Consider the following 26,768-nt stretch of genomic DNA (forward strand, 5'->3'; position numbering starts at 1 on the left):
GTCACTGGGCATGTGTATGCTCCCCCTTCGAGAGGGTCATCTCACACGCTGGAACAGAAACGAAGTGTGAAGGGCGACTACGCCTACCGTCCTTGCATACCAGAGAGAGGCAAGCGAAGGCAGTGTACACAACCATTGGCTCCAGGTTTGGGTGCGCGCCACCTGCAGGGACAGCGCAACGTGGGTGGTCCGTCTTCCAGGGTGCTTGGATCTCGTTAATTAGCGAAAGGAATGAGACATGCAGCTGGAGGGATACGGGAGGACCCTTAGATGGGCATTCAGAGGACGTCACCGGTCCGTTTTCAGGGCTGTCTGGTCAGCACAGGTGGTGTGCTGGGCAATTAAAGAGGCTAAGAGCCAGCCCCTAGACGGAGCCCCTTGCATGGGTTGCTGTGGGTGCCGGGGAAGGCTCATGTTGATTGAGGGATAAGCGAAATTTAATTTAAGCAGCATGTGCAGGAATCCCAGATCACCTGCGGCCGCGGAGATTTGTTATGCATCATTATATGGCTTGAATGCCGCTTGAAGGCCAGCAATCCGCTGTCCGGATGAGTTCCTGCTGGTGGTGGTCAAGTCAGTCGGCTATTGGGGGCGGTATTTCGACGGTCAGTGGCTCGAAATTAATAGCCAAGGGGTTGTGCTACCTAGCTAGGCATGTTAATCACGAAGGGGTCTAGGGGTAGGAGAATATCACTCACTTGACTTGAACGGGAGAGAAGGAGGAGAGCGAGTGAGTCCGCAGGGAGAGAGAGTCTATAGATAAGTTGGAACGGGCTGTCCGAGCTTACCTAAGCTGCATAGCTGTGTGCATAACTGCCGCCTTTATCGGGGCAGCCAGACAAACAGTGCAAACCCGCCGGTTATCGATTGGAGCATCGATCCAATTCCGATTGATTTTATTTCCTTCAGGAAAAAAAAAAAATTAGCAGCTGTCGGAATCTCCCTGCCTCCTGCAATTTCTTTGCGCTGCATCTCCTCATGCTCTCCGAGTGTTTCATCGCGTCGACGCTGGCGTCCAGCAAAGCGCCAGCGTCTGCGAGCCTCCGAGATGTGGGTGTCTGCGTGCACGAATTCCAGCCTACGTTGAACCTGCGCTCCACCTTCAAGAAGAGCTCGACGGCCGCCAATTGCCTGGCCGTGAGCCCGTCGCATGTCTTCGCTGCGCAGTCCGAAAAAGCCATCGTGCATGTGTATAGCCGAGAGAAAGGCAACCAGGAAGCGACCGTGCCTTTCCCGGAGCGCATCCGCAGCATTGCCGTCGCGGGGGGGAAGAATGGCGATGTCCTGGTTTTGGGAACCGAAGGTGGACGGTTGATTCTCTGGGAGGTCAGTCCAAGGCGTCCGGCCTCTCAATGGCATCCCAGCCATTCGTATTAGCTCCGAACTAACAGCATGTGCTTCTTAGACATGCACCGGCCGACAAGTGGCTACGACAGCGTCGCATCTGCGGCCAGTGACCGCTCTCGTGGTCGATCCCAATTCCAACTTCATCCTGTCGGGCTCGTCCGATGCCAGCGTCCATGTCTGGTCGCTGGTGGATCTCTTGTCCTTCACGAAACCCCCATCTGGCCGTGATCGTCAGCCCCCGAACTCTCCCATCCGTACCTTCTCCAACCACCGCGCCGCCATCACCTCGATCGCTGTGGGCCACAGCGCTGGCCGATACAACATTGCCGTGTCTGCTGCTCAGGATAACACAGCCATTGCCTGGGATTATCACACCGGTCGCGTCTTGCGCACCTTCCTGTTGCCTTCCAGCGCGATCTCTCTCGCGCTTGACCCGGCTGACCGCGCCTTCTACGTTGGCTACGAAGATGGAAGCATTCAGTCGATTGACTTTTACAAGAACCAGTCCATCCAGCACCCTCTTCACGACCCCTCGCTTCAGTCCACTCCTTCGCAGCCACCAGCAGAAGACCGGTGGACACCGCCGTCTACTGACTGCGGCGCAGCCCATGCGCTCACTCTCTCCTACGATGGCATGACACTGCTGTCTGGCCACCAGAATGGCAAGGTCCTGTCATGGGCCGTTGGAAGGAAGAAGTACGCTTCAACCGCGGCCGACTACACGCACCCCGTTACGAACCTGTTCATGCTCCCTCCTAACGGCATCCCTCACCCTTCCCTCGACCTCAAGCGGGTGGCACACACCATCATCAAGCCCCGTTATGACCACACCCTGTCCGAATCCTCTCAAGCGGCCGGCACCGTCCCCGCCGATTACACCTTCAGCACTCATCTTCTCCCCTCCATCTCCAACTCAGACACCGCCAAAACCGACGAATTTACCGCCGCCTTTTCCCACGCCTACTTTCCCGAATCGATGCTTGAAGAAGGTCTCGCTGAACTAGCCGCCTTCGATCAGTCCGGCAGCAACGGAGCGTCAGTCTCATCGATAGGACGTGGCATAAGCGATGAAGAACTGGCAGCCAAGGATTCTCAAATATCCCAACTGGAGGAGCAACTCGCCATGTTGAAGAAAAAATCCTCCATCAACGAGACGGCCCGCCAATCCACGACCGAGGAAGTGACTCAGCTCCGCTCCGACCTCGCCAACCTCCACGACTACGTCAACGAGCTGCACGAAAAGCAAGCACAAGCCCAAAGGGAGAAGGTCCTCCGCCAAGCTCGCAAAGAGGAGCGCGAAACCCGCCGCCGGGAAGCCTGGTTTGCGGCCGAGAAGAAGGGCAAGAAGGGCGATGCAGTTCTGCGCAAGATGGACGCCGAGGATACGGTTATGACGAGCGATACGGATGACCAGAGCAGTGATGATCAGTAGGGTGTTTCTCCCTCTACCGAATTCACCCCCTTCCGCCCAACAATCTATAAAACGAGATCTACGGTATTATCATTCACCATCTCATATTCACGATTGACTCTGCATCGGACTTGGATATTTCCTACATCATCTGGCAGGCGCAACGGTCAAAAAGTCCCATTTAGTAGACAGATCACCTATTTTCTACACTACCTGCCCTACCCTACCTTACACTACACTTGGTTAGACACGGAGCATTGTATATAAATAATACACAAAAGTTCAACATGATGATCTATTCCTAAATTTATCTTGGCATTGGCCCACCCATATACTAAGAATCCCCACGACATATGGAGTACAGGCGTACAACCCATCTCGTCCAGAACACACAACCCCCGCCCCAGCCCCAGTACCAAAACCCCGATGGATGAAACTCATAAATCTTTTGAAACGCGCCTCCACCATTCCAACACCAACATGAAACAAAACGCTGTCAAGAAACGCAGGAATGTGGCGCGTCCCCGCCTCTGGTATGCATGCGGGTGTGTATGTATGCATGTATGCATCATGCGGCTGGTGCATTGCGCTGGGCGATCTACGGAGTCCTATCTGCTTAGTATGTGGGATACATTCCGGGGATATTATGAGGGAACTTTGTTATTAATTAACGCCGGGTGAGGGAGTTATATTACGGGGGTTGGGGAGGGAGGGAAATATGTTTTGTGTAGCATAGTGATGGTTAGGGATTCCGTTCTTTATCCTTATTTGTGACTCCTTTGGGACACGTGGGAAATTAGGAGGTATTTGAGGTTGGGGATGAGGGAATGTCGTTGGGATGATTGATGCCATGGGGTTCTAGAATGGTCATGCTTCGATTTGTTTGATACTGGCAGGTCGTGTCTGGTCTCTAGTGGGGTGTGAATCTGTGCAGGACCTGGCAGACAGCTCGCCCGTTCCTGACGAGTGGCAGTAGTCAAACGCTTGAAAATGTGGGGAGGATAAATAGACGCAAGGCAAGCATATGATGCTCACCTGGAATGAGCGCCTGCCATGAGGGGTGGGGATGCTTATCAATCATGATGGTGTCGGAATGTATTCCTCAGACGGTGGGTCCCCTCTGTCAAACCGTGGAGACTCATCAAACCCATCCAGATGGCCTCCTCTGTACGAATGGTTCGGCTGCCTTGACCGGGCAGGAAGTTGACCCAGTAGTCGAAGAGCTTCCCGGCATCTGATGGGCGAATCCCCATATCGCGGAGTTGAAAGTCGTTCCGGACGGCAGCTTCAATTCCAGCAACACCACCGAAGACAATGAGAATATGTTGGAAGTCTGCTGGTGGTTGACCGTGGCCATGGGGGCGGTGGTGCGCGGTGTACTGGTCGTAAACTTGAGGCTGTTCCTCCAGCACGGTGGAGACGGGCACTCCGCGTTCGGATGTGCCAAAGGATAAGTCGTAGCCGCCGTCAAAGGGGCATTCCGTAAAGACGGTGGAGAGAGATCGACATCGCCGTACATAGTAGCCCCAGTAATACCCTGCCTCTGCACGAGGGGTGGATGGATGTACGGCTTCTGCATACGCGGACCCGTGCTGGGGGAAGCGAACCGTGACTCGGGCATGTTCTGGGAGGTGGATGTTTGGGAGGGTTGTTGTGTGAGAGAGACCAGTATCCACGATCGTGGCATGTGCACTGTTAGTGGGGCTATTATGACGGGGGGAGTGATAATCTTTGCTCATCTGAGTGGCGTTCCTGGCCGATTGTCTGCTTCGATCTGCGTATCGATCAGGGCTAGAAGTGACGATGCCTTCGCGAAAGTCGCACCATTCATTAGCACGCAGGTGATGGGGCATGTCCAAACTGGGTAGCAATCCGGCTGTGCGAAGATTGGGGTGGATCGGAAAGAGGTGTTTGCGTAGGTAAGGTGGAGTCTCAAGATACGACAGGACGTGAGTCAGGAAGTGTGAAGGGTCCGAATAGGCGGTACAGCTTTTCGGAGAGGACGCGTTGCCGTCAAGCTGCTCGCTGGTTCTAGCAGCAGGCGAGCTATCGTATTCTTCATGGTCGTAGAAGTATGAGGTACCGTTCTCGTCATCGAATACTATGACTTCATCGACACAGAACACTGCAAGGGCTCGTGCGATTATACCGACCAGAAGAGTCTTTTGTTCAATGGAATGAGCGCTGGACAATACTGTTAGTGACTGAAATCACCCCCCCTCCCATGTGAAGCACGGCTAGGAAGCTTTACTTGGCTATAATGCTACCAGGAATAGCAACGCTGAGGGTATGAGATCGGCCCCCTTTGGGGGTGAATATGGCGGAAGGCTTTTCAGTAAACAGGGCGTCGGTTGTGCCATTGTGGCGCGGTGCACTGTCTTCGGGGGTGGTCTTCCGTTTCTATACAGTCCAGCATTGATGTCAGAGACTGAAGATACAAGCAAGACGACAAGTTGCCATTGACATACCTTATAGTTGGGACGGCGCATCACGGGGCGGCGGGAGGAAGGGGAGGAGGGAAGGCGAGAGAGAGAGAAGGAAAGAGCGAGGAAGTAGAGGACGAAGAAACTTTCAGGAACGAACGCTTGTTCAATTGACGAACAAAAGATCTTTCGGGAAGCCAGGATGGCCCAACAGCGGGTGGATAATGGCTGGATGATTGACCGATCACACTCCCTTTCGGTGACGTCGAGCTCCACCGGCTCCACCAACGTTAAGTTTACTCCATCAAGAACCCATCCCCCTGAAGATGTACATAGTATCTACTACTCCGTATACGGATATGATGGAGGGTACTGTCTAATAGCCAGCATCTCCTCCCTCCTCTACTTCTCCTTCCCGCATGATCTTCACCCCCGAGCTGCTCCCAATTCGCTCTGCCCCAACCTCCAACATCTTCCGACAATCCTCCCTAGATCGTACTCCACCACTAGCCTTAACCTTCGTTCCCTTCCCGACCAGGTTCGCCGTCGCTCGCATAAGAGCAACGTTCTCCACGCTTGCACCAGGCCCATTGAACCCGGTACTAGTCTTGATATAATCCGCCCCAGCCATACACGCCAGCACAGAGCCAGCCACAATCTGCTCGCGCGTCAACTGCGACGTCTCCAGAATGACCTTCAGACCGACTGGCGCAGGGGCTGCGTTGCGCACTTCCAGCACATCCATGTAGACATCGACGTACTTCCCCTCCTGGAGAAGGGGATAGTTGAGGACCATGTCGAGCTCAGTTGCGCCCAGCTTCACTGCCTCTTGAGCTTCGGTTGTCTTCTCGGTCGTCGTGTAGGTTCCCTCGTGGAAGCCTACCACGCAGGCTATGCCGACAGCGGGGTGTCCTTGCAGGTTCTGAACGGCACGAGACACATGGTTTAGCCGGACGCAGACGGTTGCGAACTGGTGCTGGATGGCTTCCTGGCATAGGTCATCGATTTGTTGCTCTGTTGCAGTCAAAGCTAACTGGGTGTGGTCGATTGTGCGGTTGATTTCTGATGAGATGTCATATGAGGGGAAGGTAGTGGGCAGAGATTGCTGGATGCTGGAGATCAGCGCTGCCCATTCGGCGTCGGTTTCCGGCGTGGACATTGTGTGATAGATGAGTGACAGTCGGGCCAACTGTCGAGAATTTGGGGCTGTATGAACGTTAAGAGTACTAAATCTGCAATGGATTCCTCTGAGTTGATGGTGTATGGGAGAGATTCAGTGGGAACAGTTGAGTTTCCGGCACGGCCCCTCTTTGCGGGGACATCCCCGCTGAGGGGCATATCCCAGCTTACAGCTATGCAGAACACGTTTTAAGAATAAGGCAGACACCAAGTAGCTTGTTTGTTGTCTCCTAATCAGTTTCATTATCTCCTCAACCATGAAGTACGATTATGACAAATCCTCGTCCAGAACCTAGGAACAACTAGCACCATATCGTAACACCTATCCCATCGGAAATTGAGACGTCCATTACCCATGTATCAAGCGGAGCATAAGGAGATTTGCATAGACTAACGATGCCGTAGACGAACAAGAAAAGAAGGGTAACAACACTCAAGTGCTAATAAAAAGCTTGTCAAGATGCATTTTCTTCCCGTCTTCAACAACATAAGAAACAAAAGCAAAAAAGGTCGTGCCCGGGATCGAACCGGGATTGCTGGAATCAGAATCCAGAGTGATGACCATTACACTACACAACCTTGCTTGTTGATTCCTAGGACGATTCTTCACTCCAAATCTGCGCGCACATCACCACCCATTAACCACAGCTCTTACACTCGGGGCCTCGAACATCATCCACCCGGCCGATTCTCCTTCCAGGTCCTCCCGGTCCACCTCCGCCGCCTCCTCCTCCAGGGCCCCAGGATCCGCCACCACCTCCCCAGCGAGCACTGGTATTGGGGGTCTTTCCTGACCGAGTGATGTTGAATCGTGAGTTCTGGGCGGCTGTGTAGGGGTCCAACTAGAGGATGACACTCGTTAGACCAGGATCCAATACCACGGGACTTCTATCTAGCTTATAAACACAGGTAAAACATACCGAGAACAAGCTAACAAGATACAATCCGATGAAGATATAGATACTCTCAACGAAGCGAGTTACTCGGACCGTGACGGGGGGACTGCATGCAGGTGGGTGCTGTCAGCATCGCTTCATCGTGGAGGACGAAAATTCTCATCGAGGATGCTTACCTGGAGAGAACGCGTCCCCCGGACACATAGGTCTTGGGCTCCGATGGCATTCTACAGTCTGGATGAGTGGCTCAAATGGAGAGGATGATGGCGAGGAAAGGATGATGGAAGGTAGCCTGGCGGATGCGATGCGCTCGCTGATAACGGGCCTTGCCCGAGAGGGTTTAGCGTGGTGAATGGGGTCTGGCCGCGGCTGGATTCGGTCTAGTGGGGAGACCCTCGATGACATCAATCCGCCTTCTAGAGACTCTAGCTTAAGTAGATACTGGGAATATTCCACAGCTCTATAACACTCTCCCCATCAGCCAGGTCTTAGAAATAGAACAACTCCTCGTCCAGCCCCACTAGATATTCCTTGTATCGCGCACTCCCAAATAGGAAATTGGTACTGAGCTGACACCCCAATCCCCCCAAAGTGACTCAGATATCCTCATATCCAACTAGAAGATGTCTAACTTGCCACTCAACAACAACTCAAATTAAGCATGCATCGAGGTGGGAGGGGCTGGTTAAGGGGTAGATGGGTTTGGGTGGTCGGCGAATGGATATCTCTGCTCGGTGTGTTGTTTATTCTATGGGTGTGGGGTGGGGTTTTATAGATAGTGCAGAATCGTCAAGATAGATTAGAGATTGATCGTATCTTCTGAGCAGACATCACGTAGGAAGCTGTACTGTTCATTGGGTAGTTTCATCCATGCAGATGTTTGGAATAGAATCTGTCGAGAGCTTCGAGGCAGCAAAACTGGACAGCTCGTGGATGGAGGCACCCCCTATGATTTTCAACACAGGAAGGTCAATAAACAACTCCTTGACAAACCAACGTCGCAATTCAATGGCCACAAGAGAATCCACTCCCATATCGGTCAACGCAGACACTTTGGTGAGTGACTGTTCCGTAGAAAGCCGCAGCCTGGAACGGACCTCCTTGATAAAGCCGTCAGCGATGATCGCGACGACGTCAACCATGCTCTTGGCCGATTCAAGTTGTATCAGGATTGGAACGCTGTCATCACTGCTAGATGCCGGCGTGGCCGGGTGAGTGGTATGCTTTATCAGATTCCAGGCCTTTGGATTCCGTAGCCACAATGCGTTAGGATTTTCAGCAGTGTCAATGACTGTATATCCCGCAATCACCTCGGCGTCTCTGCCAGAATCGGGATGCCCCGCGAGAATACCCTCGGCAAAGAGCTCATGCAGGTCCTGCTCCGTCAACTGTGGGGTGCCTGTGTTTTGCTCAATGATGTTCTGACGCGCACTACCTACTCGTTCATAATAACCCACCCCCTTGATCAGCCCAGGATGAATGATGCTACCGACCAGGCCTTGCTCGCGTCGCTGTTGGATGAGTGCTGACATGAATTCAGTGGCGGCCGAATAGGCCGTTTGTCCCACATTGCCCAATGGCCCAGCGGCTGATCCGAAGAGGATAAAGAATTCTAGATCGAGGGCACCGAAAACCTCGTTTAGAATGACGCTGCCTTGAACCTTGGGAGCAATCACGCTCTGCATATCTTCTAGTGTCACTTGAGCGAAGAGGCAGTCTTTAAGCACCATCGCCCCGTTGACAACGCCCCCAACTGGAGGCATTTCACTACAGATGGCGGCATAAGCGCGACTGATGGATTCGCGGCTAGTGACATCCCTAGTGAAAAATATCAGTACATGTTATCATATCACTGAGAAAACTTACATTGTCATTGGTACGACCCGGGCTCCCAGACTTGCCATTTCCTCAATCCATTGCACATCAACGTTAGGGGATCGACTACCGAGAACTATAGCTCGAGCTCCCCTACTGACCATCCACTGACAGACAGATTGTCCGAGATCACCAGTCATACCAGCAAGCATGTAGGTCTTGTGTGCGGACAATGTAATCATAGAGCCTGCTGTTTGAATCCGAACAGGTACTGGACCTGGCCGAGACCAATCCAGAATTCCCAGTTGATTTGCTCCTGGTGGAGTCCCTTGCAAGTTCTGAACAGGAACAAGACTGACGTCTTCCTGCGATGTGGCTGTTTGCAACGCAAACTCACAGGCTGCCAGAAACGTCTTCCTGACAGTGACGGAGTCAAGAACCCCCAGCAAACTCGAGGATACCCTGCTAATACTGGCAATGTCTATGTGGATAACGTCCTCAGGAATGAGAGGTTTGACTCGGGTGTAAACACCGCATGTCGCCCGACATCCGGCAATAACAGATAGGTTAGCTGGCAGGAGACGAGACAGAGTGCGGGAAGAGCTCCTCTCGTGAATGAACAGCATATCTTCCTTCGGCGGAGTAGTTTGAACGCTGGTGCTGAAACATACCCGGATACTTCGTCCCAAAGCAAATTCCGAAAGTGCATCGCAGACAGCGTTGCATAGACTATCGGCTCCGTAGACCAAAATAGACGTATTTGGGGTTCCCCTGTTTACAATGTGAATAGCTAACATGGCTGCAGCTGCTCTCATCAACAGGGCCGGTTCCGATTTCTCGCTCACGTGGTCTGGAATCTGCCAACACCAGTCTAGCGGTGTCGCAATAGCTGAAGCGTGCTGGTCGGATAGTGCTAGCCACCGTGTCTTGTCACTCTCATCTCGACCGATTGTCAAGTGCAGAAACCCAGCACCATCCACCTTGAACGCGGTCATTGTTGAGAATCGTACCGCAAGCGGACGATAAGATTGGTGGCGCTCTTTGGCAACTTGCTCTGATTTCGATCTTTCGCTCAAGATAAGCTCACTGCACCTGCTTGACGGAGGAATGACCTGCACCGTGGAATGTTGCAGGTCAGCTAAGCCATTGACAACACGATGGCTTGCTGAGTACCGTTCGTTCCTGGAATCATCAAAGTGGATACGTGGGATGTGCAGCGTCCCATTCACAAGCTGCAACTCGAACTCCGTGCTATCCACACAGGTGTCCAGGTCATGGTCATTGTCCATAGGGGCATGAATTAGGCGCATGAAAATCGTAGCCAGAGTAGGCGCAGTGACCTCTTCATGATCGGGCACGTTCAAATACTGGAAGACAGACTGTGGGTTCTCATAGGCGACGCAGTGAATCATAGCCTTACTCATGCCCCAGTAGGGCTGCTTACTCTCCGGACCGGCAGTTACCCACAGAAGCCTGCTGGCACTGTTCATAAGCATCTTCAGACCTCCGAGACAGTTGGATGTAATGTCCTCGTAGCAAGGCGAGTCTAGGTCGCTTAGATTCAAAACGTACCACCCAAATATATCTTCCAGATTCAATTCGTCGAGAGCTGGCGCAACGACCAAGTGATGAAAACGTGGCGCGAGTAAGGCTTTCAAAGCTGAAACCAAGCCCGCCGTTGCCTCTGTTGCACCACCGATCAGCAGCAGGCTATCCGGTAAGATCCCTGAAAAATTCCAGGGATCCCGGAGTAGTTGGGTGCGGTTACCAATCGCCTGAGTGACAAAGGTTGAGCCGGATTCGAGTTGACCTGCTGGGGAAATCGCTTCGAATCCACCAAAGCCTGTGTTTTCAAGTAACCGCTCCCATTCCTGGAGACTAATGACTGGACTTTGTGGGTGGCCTTCCTCATCATACCACCACTTCTCAAAACAACTGATCAGTGCAAGACGGTTGATGTTGGTATTAGTGACAGCACGGACAACCAGATACCCACCAGGTTTGAGCAGGCGTCGAATATTCGCCAAAGCCTGCACCAGGCCTCTGGTGTTATACGTTGTGTCGGCCGCGACAACAAGATCATAGGAGCGCTCTATGAAACCTTGGTTGCAGGGGTCCGACATAAGATCAAGTACCTGATAGGCCAATCTATCTTTGTGTTCAGCTAGAGTCTCTTGTGCCGCCTCAAACAAGTCTGGGGAAGTGTCTGTGAATGTGTATGAGTGATATGATAGGTTGATTTCATTCAGGACCGATTCTGTGACAGAGCCACTTCCTGCATCAACTTGTAGAATTTTCATTTGAGGGAAGCGAAAAGCAATCTGCCCAATGAACATTGCAAGTTGCGAGTTGCTGAACCTGGTATCGAAAGGGTCCTTCAGATTAGAGCCCCCATCGAGGTTACATTGCTGGCCTGTCACACTCTTTCCTCTAATAAACCGTAGCAAATTCTCCCCTGCTACCCGTAAAGAAGACCAAGCCTTGCTGGCTGCGGGAGCCATATCTATGAGGTCAGCTATAGTGCCGTCTAGCCATTCTGGACGGCAAATCGGATGGGTGCCCTTCTGTGTTGTGGACAGAACATGATCCATCCATGCGATGATACGAGAACGGTACCAGTCAAGATGCTCGCACCCTTTGAAAGCCAGCTGTTCCCGCGCATCTCTCATGTATAGAAGAGCGCAGCGTTCCGCCCAGTGGAGTTCTTCCTGGGTCTTGGGATCTTGGTATGTGTTGTTCGGAATAGCCCGAGGTAGAAGTGGCCCCCAAACAATCTTTGAAAACATGGTACGATTCTCAGCAGCTGTGAGCGGAGCGACATGGAAACCCTCGACTTGAAAAATTCCATGGCCGTTGATGTCAAACGCGTTTATATCACCCGTCATGCCGTCAGGGTTGACATCGTAGAGAAAGGTCTCAATGGAAATCTCATCCCTAGCTTGCCTGCACAACAGTGCATTTATGGCGATATGCTCAAAAGACACAGGAATATGTAGCATGCGAAGCTCTTCAGGGCTTCTCGCAGCTAGCAGGCCCTGCAAGCTGGAATCCAAGGTCGCTGGATGTAGGAGTAAAGACGTCGTCAGGTCGTTCCCTGAAACTATACCCATTGACCCATCCATCTGTCTAGTAAGAGCCTTCAGCCCCCGAAAAGCACCACTGTAGCCTAACCCAAACCTGTCCAAGCATGCATAGAAAGAATTAATGTTTACTGGCCGTGATATCGCGACCGGAAAAGATCTAGGAGGCAGTAACATAGGATCTTTTTCGCCCAGCAATACAGTGAGTTTTCCCGAAGCACATGTCCTCAGAGTCCCAGCAAGGCTTGCATAGCATTGGAAGGCTGCTAGGACAACATTGTCCTTCCATTCTATCAGCTCCACTTTGAAGATAGTCTCCACTCCACATGGATCATCAGGGATGGGAATAGCGCGCTTGATGCACACATTATCGAGTTCTACTAGACGTAGGGATAAACCACGCGCCATTATTGCAGCTGCTTCCAACGCCATGGCTATATATCCCGTTGCAGGGAATACGACCTGAGACTGGATCTGATGGTTGCTAAGCCAATTCAATTGTGTCCGGCTCAAATGGTTGCGCCAGCGCCATTCGTTTTCACCTGTCTCTGGGCTGAGGGCTCCCAAAAGAGGATGCGGTGGGTCAATGCAGTGCAGGCGGGCATTGGTAAGGCGTGATAAGGTCCAGTAAGATCGTGAATGGTCAAAAGGATACGTGGGCAGGCCTTTCAGAAAGCGGCTTCCATATGAATGATCAAATAGAGACATATAACGTTGTATGTCAAGGTTTGGTCCCAGGTGTGTCCAGAAGGAACCAATGGCGCTAGCAAATACCTCCGGACTGCTGGCCCCACGCTCAGCCAGGCCAAGATAGGCTATCTCAGGCTCCGAGCCCTTAATATCAGATAGGGTTTGCAAAATCGGCCCCTTGAGCGTAGGATGTGCGCCAACTTCGACCACAAGTTCAATGTCGGGATTGTCTGCAAATGCTGCATTCACTGCCTGAAAGAATAATACAGGACGGAGCATATTGTGGCACCAGTATTGGGGACTGAGGTCTCCTGTCTGCAATTCTTTGCTCTTGTACACGCTCGAAAACCACTTAACCATCACAGGATATGCTCGGATTTCACATTCCTCGAGAGCATGATGGTAGGGTACAGCGCATGGCACCACATGGTGGGAGTGGTAGGCTACATCCACACGGAGGCGCCTCACTGAGAGGTCTAAGCTTTTTAACATCCATTCAAGCTCCTGCACAGCATCTAAGTCCCCGGAGAACGTAACACTGACAGGAGAATTGCTTGCAGCAACTCTAACTTTCCCGTCGAAGCCTTCATCACACAGTGCCTGCGCTTCTTCCCAGGGAATTCCGCTAGCCAGCATTGCCCCAGGTTGGCCATTGGCGCCAGCATATTTGGTCATGAGGCCTCTCAGATACGCCAACCGGATTGCATCAGATGCATTGATAGCGCCAGCGGCATAAGCTGCCGCTATTTCGCCCGAGGAGTGCCCGACAACCGCGGAGAAGCTTACGCCGAGAGCTCGTAGGAAATTGACTTGTATGATCTGAATAGCGGTGCGAAGAGGTTGAGACACGGCTGCCTCATGAAGCCTTGAGGATGAGTCGGGGGCTGAAAGCTCCTGGACCATCGAAAAGTCTGGCTGGTATTGTGATGGAAGGTTATCCAGAGATTCTTGAAGCTCTGTCATCCAGGTAAGAGCTCGTGGACTGGCTGAGATTAGGTCCCAAAACATCTGCGGATACTGCGCGCCTTGACCAGTGAAAACACCCAATACTCGCCTCGGAGCATCTTTAGGTTGAGACACAGTAGACGGAGAGGCTATCGCTGACCTCCGCTTCTCGAGCTCTACCTGAATCATGTTTTGCAGATCTCCGATTGAGGCCGCTGTAAAAATTATTCGGTGAATCAATACTGATCGTCGCTTTAGGAGAGACTCTGCCAGGCTGACCAAATCGACGTCAAGGTTATTTTGGAGAAATGCACCATAGCGTTCCAGAACATTGGTGAGCGCTTGTTCTGTAGATGCAGAGAAAGTAAATGGGAGCATCTGAGGGGACAAGGTATGTCTCAAGGCGAGCTTCGTGGGTGGAGCATAGTTCTCAATAATCGCATGTGCATTACTTCCACCGAACCCAAACGAGTTGACCGAAACCCGGCGAGGAACGCCCGGGGCAAGGCTAGGCCACGGAATTGGCTCGGTTGGTATACGAAGTCGAGATGTGAGAGGTGCAATGACGGGGTTTATGCGTTTTAAGCACATGTTTGGGAGAATGATACCTTTCTGAACGCTTAAGGAGGCCTTTATAACGCCCGCTAAGCCGGCGACTCCTTCTGTGTGGCCAATGATGGTTTTGATCGATCCCACGTACAGAAGTTCCTCAGACGATTCCTTAGGTGGCAACAAATCTCCAAAGAGCGCCTCATAGATTGCGGTGGCTTCTTGTGGATCTCCAGCCTGCGTTCCGGTGCCATGGGCTTCGAAAAATTGGCACCGATCTTCAGGACGGAGTACCGGATTCAGCCCAATGCTGGCATAGGTTGAGCGTATTAACTGTGATTGAGCTATGCTAGATGGCATGGTAATTCCCATACTGCGTCCGTCAGTGTTAACCCCTGTGGCGCGAATGATACATTCAATAGGGTCTCCGTCCGCGATGGCCTCACCCAGGCGCTTCAGCACCACAGAAGCTATACCCTCACCCCGTGCATAGCCATCCGCGTTCTCGTCCCACATCCGACACCTCCCGGTGGGGGAAAGTAAGTGCATCTTGGAAGCGGCAATGTACTCTCGTGGGCTAAATATCAGGTTGCCAGCGGCTATTACCGCTAGGTGACACTCTCCACTCCGCAGGGCACTTGCACCTTGGTGAAGGGCCACCAAGCTAGAGGAGCATGCGGTGTCAATGATCATAGAGGGGCCGTGCCAGTCGAAAAAGAAGGAGACACGGTTGGCCAGCATCGACGCTGCTGTTCCAGATGAGGTATACGTGGGTACCTCAGACCAATCACGGCTAGCGAGATTGCCATAGTCAGTATTCATAAGACCACAGAAGACAGCCGTGTCAGAGCCTCGGAGGTCTTCCATTTTCAAGCCTGCCGTTTCAAGGGACTCATAGACGACCTCCAACAGCAGTCGTTGCTGAGGGTCCATAGACTCCGCTTCGGCATGAGAGACATTGAAAAAGGGTGCATCAAATGCACGGACGTCCTCAGCGAGAAAGTAGGACTCCGGGACGTTACTCGTGCCATGATGGCCATCAGGATGATAGAAGGCGTCATGACTAAACCGGTCAGCAGGGGTCTTGGAGGCTACATTGCGCGGGTGATGGAGGAGGTCCCAGAGCCGGGCTGGGGATGATGCGGAGCCAGGGAATCGGCAGCCTGTTCCGATAATTGCGATGGGTTCCGGGAATGACATGACGAAAGAAGCAGAACGGGGAGAGCTCGAGAAAGGATGAGATGGGTGGGAGGTCAGATGACCCGCGTGCTTTCAGTCCGTCGGCCATCACCTCCCCAAGCAGACTTCATTCTTCTTATACCCGCCGCTCCACGACGCTTATCAACCGATGTTGACTTCAGTCCACGGCCCAGGTGACCTTGTTCCAAAAAAGCATAGCTTGATGCAGGAGCGGCGCTAATGCGATGGTGTTGCAGTTCTTTCCTTCCACGCAATGGAACCCCTCCCAGTAACATCGGTTCGCTTTCAGGCATCACCTCACGCCAGGGGAGAAGTTGCGAGCTTCCCTCATCATTACGACCATCTCTTGTCATCTACCCCAGAGTGATTGAAGAGCGAACACTCCTCCGGTGGATCACATGCAAGTCATACCCTGGCTGGCCTTATAATGCGATAGTGCGCAAGGAACAAGGCACCTCCGATGATTCTTTCTCCCCGCTAGCTGGAGAGACAAACAAACCATGGTAGTGGATTGGGGCTTTCTACTGGGTACGTGAATGGTTCGTGTTGCTGCAGCATAACCGCGGCTAGACGAATGAAAGAGGGGTCTAGCTATCTAGCTAGGCTCTAGTTGCTTCGACATATTTCCTCCTTCAGCTTCGACTGGCTTATCGCCGGCGTCATTGGCTTGGCCTTTTAACCATCGCCTAATATTACCTCGTCATGTATGCGTGTCTCAGACCTGTTGAACGTATCTCTTCCGTGCGCACTAGTCAGAGGCGATACCGGCTGTCAAATATTTCTGATCGCCGATCGCTCTGGTCAAGATATTAAGGCCGTCCGGCTGCAGTGTCGTACCTATGTCACTTTGCCTGCCTTGTAAATCAATACGACAAGCACGCAACTGCCACACGGCGCTATACTCAAAGCTGCAATCCCTCTAGTAGGTCACCAACCCACCTTCAACATTCAGTCTACGTGATGGCTCGAGTTTGAGTTTTTGTGTCGCTACACTGAGGACGGGCTGCATGTCTAACTTGACAATAACTATAGAAACCAGAATTTAGGCGTCCTGCCAAGGAGCTCACAAGACCGTCTTCTTTCAGATGAACCCGAGAGTTGTCGTCATATTTCTCTCGGGCCTACGCTGATTTTTCTATTAAGCAACCGACATTGACATGGATCTTCCTGCAAATCATCACGCAGATGTATTATCATTCGCCTTTAGTCGCGCGGTCAACTACGATGAGGATCGCCCACTTTACATTGATGCGAAAGACTCCTCTCGCAGTCTGAGTGCCCGCCAGCTACGCCGACTGGTGCGAGCTCTGATTGCAGGCCTGAAGCGCCATATCCAGAAAGGGGACTGTGTGTTGGTTCACCTGGGCAACAGCGTATGTAGTGCCTCCAAGGGAGTAATTAGGTCAGTATGACTGAGGCTGATTCAAGGTCGACAGTATGTCCACCCAGCACTCTTCTTCGGTGTCATAGGCACGGGAGGCATATACCTGGGTGCTAGCCCTGACAGTCCACCCCATGAACTCATCAATGTTCTTGAACTGGGAGATCCAAAGTTGATCATTACATCAAGTGAGACATTCCAGGCTGTTCTGGATGTCGCAACCAGCAAAGGCCTCTGTCCCGAGCAAATCTGTCTGTTCGAAGAGTCGGCTATTGCCAGTTTCCTAGGATCGAGTCCCAGTATTCCAGCCAGGAGTGCTGGGCACACCACAGTGGCACATCTCCTCGCCCACGGCGAAGAGGACTGGATCAAGCTTGATGAGGAATCCCTGGCAAGAACCACTCCGGCTGCCATGTATTGCACCAGCGGCACCAGCGGACTTCCCAAAGCCGCTGTTATCACACACCACGCCATTATCTCCCAACATCTGAATATACACTATGAGGTTCCGTACAAAGTTAACAGAATGGTTGTCGTCCCGATGTACCATCGTTTCGGGGCACTCTGGCATACATTCCCCGTCCGTCATGGAGAGCCAGCGTACATCATGCACAAGTTCGAAGTTGGCCAGTTTCTCGAGGTCGTCCAACGCTATCAAATAACCGATGTGTATGTTGTCCCGGTCATGGTCCACATACTAAATCAGACCTCTCGACCTGTAGCGGAGCTCCTGTCCCCCCTACGCATGGTAGGCGTCTCGGGTGCCCCTATTGATGCAGCATCACTGCAGAAGTTTCAAACACTGCTCCACAACGAGGCCACTGCGGCGCAGTCCTGGGGGATGACAGAGACCGGTCCGGTATTTGTGGGCAAGTATGGCGAACGATCTGATAAAGCAACCGTCGGAAAGCTTATCGGTGAAAACGAAGCAAGACTCCTCGACGATCAGGGCATCATAATAGACAGCGACGGCTGCCCTGGTGAGCTGTGCGTCCGTGGCACAGGCCTCTTCGCATACTACAAGGGACGAGATGATGGGATAGATCATGACGGGTGGTTCCGCACAGGGGATGTAGCCTACCGGCAAGATGGATACTACTACCTACTCGGGCGGACCAAAGAGATTATCAAAGTACAAGGGCAAGCACCCCTAATACATCTAATATAAACCATGTCTAACAATGAACAGCTATCAGGTAGCTCCGGCTGAAATAGAAGCCGTTCTTTTGACACATCCAGGGATTGACGACGCCGCCATCCTCGGAGTACAATCGAGTGACAAAGGCACCGAGGTCCCCCGGGCCTTTGTCGTGAAATCAGCATCTGGAACTAACCTGACAGCAGATGATGTCTACCAATTTGCGCGAACTCGGCTAGCGGGCTACAAAGCTTTGGACGGAGGCGTGGTGTTTGTCACCGAAATCCCTCGAACAGTGAGTGGGAAAATTATCCGTACCAAACTGGCGCAGATGAACGCTCGGCGGGACAAACTTGCCCAGATTCTCTCCCGGAGAGTTATCAAGGTGATTTCTTAGAGTACTACGGAGTACTACAGAGGGTTTCCACATTCTTATATGCATACTTGCATATTAAAGACTATTATGAAGTTAATGCCAAGCCCAGCTGCTTATGAGACCAGGACTGGCTGCATACAATCTATCTTGAATCAATACAGTATTATTATCTAGTTCCTTGTTCCTTTTTTTTCTCTACTTTTCTTAGGTGATTTCCACTTCCAGAACAATGCATACAGCCTGGATAAGAAAAGCAATGAAGAATCGGCCGAAGGCAACGCTCCACAAGTCCCTAAGAGTTCTGCATCAACCAGCCACACTCGTACGATTCCTGATCGCTGGGGTATCTATGAGTCTGCGGATGAAAGCATTCGCCGGGTCTGTGTGGGGGAGTACAAGGCTGCGCATAAGGTGCGGCCTGATGCAATCTTACAAGTTTTAGGCTCTGCAACTCCAGACTTCTTCATAGACGTGCTCAAGCGAAAGAACCATGGGCGGATCAATACTCCAGATGAGGGGAACCAGGAGTTAGTGGCGCAGATTCTTTGTCAGGCATACCATTACATGATCACAAGTGGACTTTTGTTTGGCTATGTTACATCGGGAGAGGCTCTGGTCTTCTTGAAGATTGATGAACCTGCCCGCCAGAAGCTCTATTTCTACCCCACCATGACTACTATCCACCAACCGGTCGTTCAATATGCCCCAGCGGCTCAGTTGGCGACCTTCGTGACTCTGTCGCTGCAATCCACGGAGATGCCCCGCGAGTGGGTAACTGGTGCCGAAAACTGTGGCATCTGTAAATGGCCTTTTCTGCCTGCCCATGGCTATGACAAATGCGCCTGGAGATCAATCAAATGACGATGATGATAAAGGTCACAGTAGTGGTGAGGAGAAGAAGGACCCTACGTATAGGTCCGAATCTAAAGGTGAATTAAAGACTCGATCTGATCAATCTCTAACCCGGTCTAGTGAGCCTCAACGGTGTAATCGCCAAAGGACTACTGTCCAGCGGCCAATCGGGGAATATTGCACCCAGGCCTGTCTCCTTGGTCTTGCTCGATGTCTGCCCCTCGACCCAGCTTGCCCTAATGCCATACAACATCAGAGAGGTATGAGCGGGGAACACCACCTTATCACAAAAGAAGAGCTCTGCCGTCTTACTAGGGAGCAGTTGGCTCGCAATCTTGATGAGAACTGCGAGTGCCTAGATCGAAAGGGCTTGTTTGGAGCCATCGGGGTGCTCTTCAAGATTACCTTGTCCGAATACGGATATACATTTGTGGCTAAAGGCGTGCAGTCGGTAGATGAGCATCACCTGACTCACGAGGGTGACGTCTATACCACTCTGTCTCATCTGCAAGGCACGAAAATTCCGGTCTACCTGGGCAATATTACCCTTGAGCGGCCCTATCCCCTTGTTAGCCTAGCGCGTGTCACGCAGATGATGCTCATGTCTTGGGCTGGTGACAGTCTCAGGGTACGGAGCTGGCCACGAGACATTGACATTGAGGTGGAAAAGGAGAAGACCCTACAGGAGTTGGACTCCTCTGGCGTTAGGCACGACGACGTCCGAAAAGCGAATCTTGTTTGGAACCCTCACGGAAGGCAGGTGATGGCGATCGACTTTGACCAGGCCACAATTAAGAAGCGCTCTCGCAAACGGAAGATCTCGCTCATCCGTGGCTCCGGTGGTCGTGCTTCACGGAGCTATGCAGGCGCGACTACGACCCATCAGACCGATGGTCTCAATGACCATTTCGACCCATCTGGAGGGTTGCTGCCCCGGATCGGTACCATCGCACCTATCTAGCTTCACAAAAGGTCGGGAAGCTAGAAAGCTGTCGAGATCCGTCCATTTGATCGCTGATCATCCAGTACCCACTGGTGTAAGCTAGCGCTGTAGTTAGCTGTGTCCTTTGTACCAGAGACGCGTTAGAATACCTTTGGTATGAGACAGGCAGCGTAGTTCGTTCCTTTGTATCCATTCGTTTTTACCTCTCGTATGAAAAAGTAGTATCAACAAAATGACTCGTAAGACCCTCATTTCCATAGTCTACCCAAATACAAAAGAAATACCATCATCTTCACTCCCTACAATTACCTACCGTGTTTGCAAGCCCTTCCTTCCTACACCCTCACTACTAGTAATAATCAATACCCAATCGTAACCAACATCTTCTTCCTATCTTACGCTTTCTAGGTCGAACTACTATGACTCACCATGAACCATCCCACCAGTGTGATACAAACACTCACGTCTGCACTGGACTAGCAACCCAAACATGGTGGGTATTTCAAATCTCAATGGCAGTGAACCTGTGGGTAAAGGTACGGGTTTACTACTATTACTACTACTACTACTACTACTACTACTACTACTACTACTACTACTACTACTACTACTACTACTACTACTACTACTACTACTACTACTACTACTACTACTACTACTACTACTACGGCTACGGAGTTATCTGTGACGTGTTAGGATTTAGGAGTTATCGTCCCATATCTATGTGAAGGATGATATGATCAAAAGATGAACTTGGGTCGTGTAGGTAGGCTGTGTGTGATTTGGTTGACAATGTAAAAAGTTGCTTGAGGGGATGTGGCCGATTACACACACACAAACTCAGACTATGGACGTGATCTAGGAATAGAATCACGGGGACATTGGACTACATGTAACCGGCAGATAGTAATAAGTATCCAAGGCGTTCGTTATTCTTTTCTATCGTCTATAGGGTGGGTGGGTATCTATGCAACAAAATCCAGATCTGGTGAAACTCATCCGTAACGATCATGAAGACGCATCCCGACAGGTCGCCTCTGTGAGCAGCTCGTCCAACTCCCGGAATCCCTCTTCCACGACCCATTTCTGACCCTGAGCGGGATGAAGGACATGGCAGCTCGCTCCCACCACCAATAGGCCTGGTGGTCTTGAGCCCTCGGCTTCGAAGGCGGCGCTGACGTGCTCCAGTGTTGACCGGATGACGCGCTGATCGCTGCAGGAGGCCCGCTCGATGATCGCGCAGGGTGTGTTTTTAGGCCAGGGGATACGTGGGCGAGAACCCTCTGCTGGCTCGGTGGTTAATGATTCTATGAGCGCGGACAGACGATGCAGGGCCATTAGGAAGACGACGGTTTGCGTGGGGACGTAAGTAGGGGGTTCTGGGGCGGCGCCTTTTCGTCCGGTGCCTGTGCAGATCAGGACTTGGTCGGACACACCCCGATGTGTGGCAGGGATGTCCGCGAAGAGAGGAGCGCTCAGGGCACTGGTGATACCGGGGAGGACCACAGGTGTGTATCCTTCGCCTCGGAAAAATTCGAATTCTTCGCCTCCTCGGCCGTAGAGGTACGGATCGCCCTGCTTCAGTCGAAGAACGTGTCTTCCTCGACGGAGGGAGTCGATGCCCATTTTCAAGAATTCCTCTTGGGCTTGGTCTGCGTTGCCCGGGAATTTACGCGCGATGTGGACTTCCGTCCGGCGTGGGATGAGTTCTAGAACGGGTGCAGGGACGAGTTTATCGGCCAGAATGATATCGGCGGATTGGATGGCGTTGTATGTGGCACGAGTGAGTAGATCGGGGTGTCCTGGGCCCGAACCGGCAAGAACAATTTTGCCTTTCTTTGGCAAAGACTCCGAGCTGCCGACATCGTTGAGTCCGTCTTTGCCAGATGAGTACGCCTCGAGAATGACGTTGATATCTTCATCGGTGATAGCGGCTAGTTTGCGAAGGGGCCAGTATTCGCAGATCTGAGACAGCCAGCGCATGCGGCGGGTTTTGGCTGCGGAGATGTCGTCCTCTGTGACTAACGTGTTGAAAGTGTGCCGTTGGCCGGTCGAGTCATCTTCGTCACCCTCTAGCGGTGCATCGCACAGCCCGGCGGCATAATCTTCCGCCCAGAGGCGCTTCCTCACTGCACCAAGCCTGTCAATGGCATTCCCGAGATTTGACGGGAGCCCGGACGAGATTTCCCTCCTGAGTCGGGAGGCTAGCTTGCAGCCGCGTCCTGACGTCGTGATACCGATATGAAGAGGTCCATCCGAGTATGTGGACAGCAAGCTGAATGTGCAGAGGTCTGGAGCATCGGACACATTCACTGGAATTCTTAGACGACGGCACAGCCTGGAGATATGGGCACTCGTGGAGTTGTTTCCGCCTAGCGTGACGAAGACTGTGTCTACAACACGGTCGACTTCCTCCCTCCCTAGGGTCGTGAGATCAGCGTCCTCGAACTCTCTGCGGATCCATTTCACGGAGCCGTTCTCAATCCGCTCGACCAACGTATACTGCAAGTCCTCGGTGTCCGGGGCGATGAGGACTGGCTTGGCACCAGCTTCAATGCTTTTAGCACAACGAGCTGCTGCCAGAGGGTTGGCGCCGATGATCAGATGCACCTGGGACTCGACGTTCACGGCCGTCAGTAGAGGTGCTGGTGATCCGCTATCGGATGCGTCCTTCATCTTGGAATTGCCACCGCGGGGTCTGGCGGTCGTATGCTCAGCACTGCTCCTTGTGTGTTGCTAAATCGCTTGTTTGAAAAGAAAGGCGACGCAAAGCAATCGAAGGCCTATTTTGGGAGACCAGCGTAAATTTATCTTTGCATGCCCACGGAGAAACGTAGTCGATTGATTAAGGTTCCAAGTTTCTTCAATTCCGCGGAGATGGAGCGGGCAGCACTTGAAGATAACGATCTCGTTTCTCCCACTCAGCGCCTCAGCCACGTCGATAAGCCTATCTCAGGGATTGCTAAAAGAACACACCACAGAAAACTGGGGGAATTGTAGTCATTCGCCTATGGGGAATTTATAGATGCATTTCCTGAAGAGGTTAAGGTGATATTGCGTGATCGGATGTGTGGCTTAGATAAGCTGCTGGTCGCGGATGGAACCACTCGATCCGGGGAGATTAGTTATCATCTGCACTCTTAGCCTCGTTAGACTCATTCACATAGAAGAATCGGCAGTGGAAAGGAAAGGGGAAGGCCATTATAGAGTCGTGAAGGAGCACTCTCTGGAGAGCATTCGTGATTGTCAAGAGCAGAATTAGCCCACCCGTGCGAGACCAGGATAGTCACCTGACCCTCGCACCTTGACCCGGCCAGCTCGCCAGAGCTGTTCTGTACTCGGTTGGAGAGGAACATCAGTCGCTGGGCATTCGAGAAGTTAGTGGGCCAGTGCTTGCAATCCGGGACAGTTTATCATTATGAAGGTGTGGTTCTTGTAGATGCCATTGTGTGTTCGTTCATCCCAATACTGGCCAGGACTAGCCCTGGTCGAAAGCGTCAGTCATTGATTATAAACAACAACCCCAGGGAGTACGAGTAATGCTGGCAAGGATATTCAGCTCGCTGCAGAGTCCAGTTGCTTGTTGAATGAAGTATGGAAGACCGTGGCTGCTTGGGTCGGAAGTGCTGCGGCGGTGTTCATCACGTGACACAGCTGCCGCCAGCTCGAGCTGCACGTCAGAGCTCCGATCCAGCCCATGCCTCCATTCAATCCCATCACTTCCCCAGACTCCCATCTTCCCTCAAACGTCCTCCCCTTCCTCGTATCTCCTCCGAAGAATCCTGCATTTATCTCCATCTAATCTCAATTCATATTCCAGTTGTGACGCTCCCTCGTCACCATGTCCGAGACCCTGCTCAAGCCGGAGAAGGACTTCTCCAAGGATGCTGACAAGCTGATCCCAGAGGCCGAACAGCTTGCCAAGGTAGGCGCTTCGGAGAGGTCTCCAGCGGATGCAACGTACTGACCACTTCCAGACCGATGTGCAGGGTGCCATTGACAAGCTCCTCGTATTGGAGAAGCAGGCAAGACAAGTACGGCCCTTCCTCCGTCCATCTGGCGATAACGCAATTCTCATCCATACTCCAGGCCTCGGATCTTGCCACAACATCCCGCCTCCTTATTACCATCGTCACAATCAGCAAGAACTCGGGTGATTGGACCCTCCTGAACGACCAAGTCCTTCTGCTGTCCAAGAAGCATGGCCAGCTCAAGCAAGCCGTAACGAAGATGGTCCAGGTGGTGATGGGATTCTTGGAGGAGACACCAAACTTGGAGGTCAAATTGTCCATCATCCACACGCTGCGGACTGTGACTGAAGGAAAGGTCAGTGCGACAACCACCCGTCCCGCCCGACATCCTGCTGAGGTGCTTGTGTATAGATCTTCGTCGAAGTCGAGAGAGCTCGCGTGACCCGCATCCTTTCCAACATCAAGAAGACCCAGGGTGACCTGAACGCCGCCGCCGATATCCTCTGCGAATTGCAAGTCGAGACGTTCGGATCCATGACCAGACGGGAGAAGACAGAATTCATCTTGGAGCAGGTTGCCCTATGCATAGAACGGGGTGACTGGACACAGGCCACTATCCTCAGCCGCAAGATCAACAAGAGATACTTTTCCCGCAAGCCGAAGAAGACCGCCGAGGAAATCGAGAAGCTGAAGAAGGAGGCTGAGGAGAAGGAGAAGACGCGTGGACCGGAAGAGGCACCGATGGAAGTTGATGACGACGTGACCGACTTGAAGCTCCGCTACTACGAACAACAGATTATCCTCGCCAACCACGACTACAAATACTTGGAAGTTTGCAAGCACTACCGCGAGGTCTTGGATACGGAGTCGGTGGAGAGCAATCCGGAGCAACTGCGCGCCGTAAGCTTTACTCGCCTTTATGGGCGTGCCTTAGGCTAACCTTGATCTCAGGTTCTTGCTCGGATCGTCTACTACATCGTCCTGTCCCCCTACGACAACGAACAGTCGGATCTGCTGCACCGCATTCAGCAGGACTCGCGGCTCTCCCTGGTACCTGTGGAAGGCCGGCTCGTCAAGCTCTTCACCATCCACGAGCTGATGCGCTGGCCGATGGTGGGCGAGCAGTTCGGTCCCCACCTCTGCAACACGGACGTCTTCAGCGCGCAGGCGAGCCAGTCGGCAGAGGACCAGCCTTACCGGAGGTGGCAGGACCTGCGCAAGCGGGTGATCGAGCACAATGTGCGGGTGGTGGCCAAGTACTACACGCGCATCCAGATGGGACGGCTGACGCAGCTACTGGACCTGTCGGAGGATGAGACGGAGAAGTACATCAGCGAGCTGGTGTGTTCGAAGACGATTTACGCGAAGATTGACCGTCCGGCGCGGTTGGTCAACTTCGCCAAGCCGCGCGACGCGGACGACGTGCTGAACGAATGGAGCAGCGACATGAAGAGCCTCCTGGGGCTCCTGGAGCGGATCGACCACCTGATCACGAAGGAGGAGATGATGGCGCGGATCCTGCCCTCGCGGGGCGAGAAGGGCAAGGCTCGGTAGAGCCTATATGTTGATAGAAGCCGTACACTGACGATAGTAGAATGGAACCACTGATGAGTCGAACAATGCATGGTCTATAATGATCTATTCTATCTATCCCCACCCCCATCAGCATGCACATGAACCCTCCCCTTAAAACGGCAAATCCATATCATTCACATCCTCCTCAACCACCACCCCCTTCTTCTCCCCCTCCAACACATCCCTCACAAACCCCACCACTGCATCCAAATACGGTCTCTGCGCCGGCACAAAATGCCCCCCGGGATGCACCACCACCCTCCCCTTCGCCTCCCCTCCCACCTCACACGCCTCAATCAACGCCCGACTCCTCCCCTCCTCCACCACCGCATCCAACGACCCCAACACATGCAACACCGGGGTCCTCACCCCCGGCTCATAAAACCCCCTATACCTCGGCCCCGGCGCCCGAAACCCACTATAACACACCGCGAACTTCATCTGCGGCTGCACCTTTCTCACCTCCTCCCACCAAACGCCCGGTACCTCAAAGCCCCCCACGCCCTCAAACTCCGTCCCCGCACACGCCACCCCCGCATCCAGAAACCTCGTCACGGCTTCCTCCCGCCCCGGTTCTAACAACGATGCGACAATGGCTGCCATCGCCGCGCCCTGCGAAAAGCCAATTACCCCGTCGAAGGGACCCTCGGTCAGGATCGTCTCCGCGATAGTTTGCAGTCCGAGGTGGAGGTCCGTGTATAGGGGTGGGTTGGTGGTCGAGTGCCGCCGGAACCAGCCGTAGGAGTCTGTGCTTGTGCTTGTGCTTGTTTCGTCGCTGGTGCTGGTGCTGGTGGGTTCGTAGCCCGGGATGTCGGAGGGGAGAAGGTGGATGGGACCGGTTGGGTAGGTGGTTGTCACGACGTGGGTTGGGAGGAGAGCCTTGGTGAGGTGTTTGATCACGGCGCGGGATTTGGCGTGGAAGAGGGGGCCGGATTGCGTGTAGCCGTGGAGGCAGAGGAGTTTGAGGGGGGGCATTTTTTGATTCTTTTGGGTTTGG

General features: G+C 52.7%; 7 protein-coding genes and 1 non-coding gene across 8 annotated transcripts; 3 read left to right on the forward strand and 5 right to left on the reverse strand.

The window, feature by feature from the left end:
- The first annotated feature begins 920 nt into the window (after window positions 1–920).
- On the forward strand, window positions 921–3,042 carry BO80DRAFT_396342 (putative ribosomal assembly complex component Ipi3). Its single transcript, XM_025717341.1, has 2 exons — window positions 921–1,326; window positions 1,406–3,042. The coding sequence occupies exons 1-2, from the start codon at window positions 979–981 to the stop codon at window positions 2,777–2,779; spliced, it is 1,722 nt and encodes a 573-aa protein (XP_025580768.1). The 5' UTR covers window positions 921–978; the 3' UTR covers window positions 2,780–3,042.
- A 789-nt stretch (window positions 3,043–3,831) lies between these two features.
- BO80DRAFT_489925 (DUF171-domain-containing protein) lies at window positions 3,832–7,482 on the reverse strand (the record flags this gene model as incomplete). Its single annotated transcript, XM_025723615.1, has 7 exons — window positions 3,832–4,942; window positions 5,010–5,158; window positions 5,227–5,367; window positions 5,588–6,428; window positions 7,018–7,202; window positions 7,281–7,362; window positions 7,433–7,482. 7 exons carry the CDS (start codon window positions 7,480–7,482, stop codon window positions 3,832–3,834), a joined length of 2,559 nt encoding a protein of 852 aa, XP_025580769.1.
- BO80DRAFT_t11 lies at window positions 6,868–6,939 on the reverse strand. The gene has a single exon. It is a non-coding gene; the product is annotated as a tRNA-Gln (tRNA).
- Window positions 7,483–8,156: 674 nt separating the features above from the next.
- Window positions 8,157–15,611, reverse strand: pyr2 (non-reducing polyketide synthase pyr2; the record flags this gene model as incomplete). The annotated part of the gene is made up of 2 exons (XM_025716481.1): window positions 9,123–15,611; window positions 8,157–9,074 (listed from the first exon to the last, which is right to left on the reverse strand). Coding segments are annotated over exons 1-2 (7,329 nt in total), but the record flags the coding sequence as incomplete, so codon positions are not given.
- Window positions 15,612–16,344: 733 nt separating this feature from the next.
- On the forward strand, window positions 16,345–18,606 carry BO80DRAFT_13240 (adenylate-forming enzyme AfeA). Its single transcript, XM_025713596.1, has 4 exons — window positions 16,345–16,457; window positions 16,568–16,908; window positions 16,972–18,056; window positions 18,106–18,606. The coding sequence occupies exons 2-4, from the start codon at window positions 16,693–16,695 to the stop codon at window positions 18,449–18,451; spliced, it is 1,647 nt and encodes a 548-aa protein (XP_025580771.1). The 5' UTR covers window positions 16,345–16,457; window positions 16,568–16,692; the 3' UTR covers window positions 18,452–18,606.
- A 2,619-nt stretch (window positions 18,607–21,225) lies between these two features.
- Window positions 21,226–23,140, reverse strand: BO80DRAFT_13267 (putative siroheme synthase). The gene has a single exon (XM_025713599.1). The coding sequence runs from the start codon at window positions 22,899–22,901 to the stop codon at window positions 21,234–21,236; it is 1,668 nt and encodes a 555-aa protein (XP_025580772.1). The 5' UTR covers window positions 22,902–23,140; the 3' UTR covers window positions 21,226–21,233.
- Window positions 23,141–23,931: 791 nt separating this feature from the next.
- On the forward strand, window positions 23,932–25,822 carry BO80DRAFT_498532 (proteasome regulatory particle lid subunit RPN5). The gene is made up of 5 exons (XM_025724136.1): window positions 23,932–24,150; window positions 24,203–24,259; window positions 24,315–24,551; window positions 24,608–25,096; window positions 25,148–25,822. The coding sequence occupies exons 1-5, from the start codon at window positions 24,067–24,069 to the stop codon at window positions 25,748–25,750; spliced, it is 1,470 nt and encodes a 489-aa protein (XP_025580773.1). The 5' UTR covers window positions 23,932–24,066; the 3' UTR covers window positions 25,751–25,822.
- Window positions 25,823–25,882: 60 nt separating this feature from the next.
- On the reverse strand, window positions 25,883–26,746 carry BO80DRAFT_396361 (alpha/beta hydrolase; the record flags this gene model as incomplete). The annotated part of the gene is made up of 2 exons (XM_025717342.1): window positions 25,883–26,257; window positions 26,303–26,746. 2 exons carry the CDS (start codon window positions 26,744–26,746, stop codon window positions 25,883–25,885), a joined length of 819 nt encoding a protein of 272 aa, XP_025580774.1.
- Window positions 26,747–26,768: the final 22 nt, after the last annotated feature.

This window comes from Aspergillus ibericus, assembly GCF_003184845.1.
Source record: "Aspergillus ibericus CBS 121593 unplaced genomic scaffold BO80scaffold_1, whole genome shotgun sequence".
In the NCBI taxonomy this organism is placed as follows: Eukaryota; Fungi; Ascomycota; class Eurotiomycetes; order Eurotiales; family Aspergillaceae; genus Aspergillus; species Aspergillus ibericus.

What these genes read in the sequence shown, in the direction of transcription:
- BO80DRAFT_396342 (XM_025717341.1), top strand. Translation starts at nt 979, where the DNA reads ATGCTCTCCGAGTGTTTCATCGCGTCGACGCTGGCGTCCAGCAAAGCG. An exon ending in GACGGTTGATTCTCTGGGAG is followed by an intron (nt 1,327 to 1,405) that starts GTCAGTCCAAGG and finishes TGTGCTTCTTAG; the next exon opens with ACATGCACCGGCCGACAAGT.
- BO80DRAFT_13240 (XM_025713596.1), top strand. Translation starts at nt 16,693, where the DNA reads ATGGATCTTCCTGCAAATCATCACGCAGATGTATTATCATTCGCCTTT. An exon ending in TGGTTCACCTGGGCAACAGC is followed by an intron (nt 16,909 to 16,971) that starts GTATGTAGTGCC and finishes CAAGGTCGACAG; the next exon opens with TATGTCCACCCAGCACTCTT. An exon ending in GAGATTATCAAAGTACAAGG is followed by an intron (nt 18,057 to 18,105) that starts GCAAGCACCCCT and finishes AACAATGAACAG; the next exon opens with CTATCAGGTAGCTCCGGCTG.
- BO80DRAFT_13267 (XM_025713599.1), bottom strand. Translation starts at nt 22,901, where the DNA reads ATGAAGGACGCATCCGATAGCGGATCACCAGCACCTCTACTGACGGCC.
- BO80DRAFT_498532 (XM_025724136.1), top strand. Translation starts at nt 24,067, where the DNA reads ATGTCCGAGACCCTGCTCAAGCCGGAGAAGGACTTCTCCAAGGATGCT. An exon ending in AGGCCGAACAGCTTGCCAAG is followed by an intron (nt 24,151 to 24,202) that starts GTAGGCGCTTCG and finishes GACCACTTCCAG; the next exon opens with ACCGATGTGCAGGGTGCCAT. An exon ending in ATCCGGAGCAACTGCGCGCC is followed by an intron (nt 25,097 to 25,147) that starts GTAAGCTTTACT and finishes CCTTGATCTCAG; the next exon opens with GTTCTTGCTCGGATCGTCTA.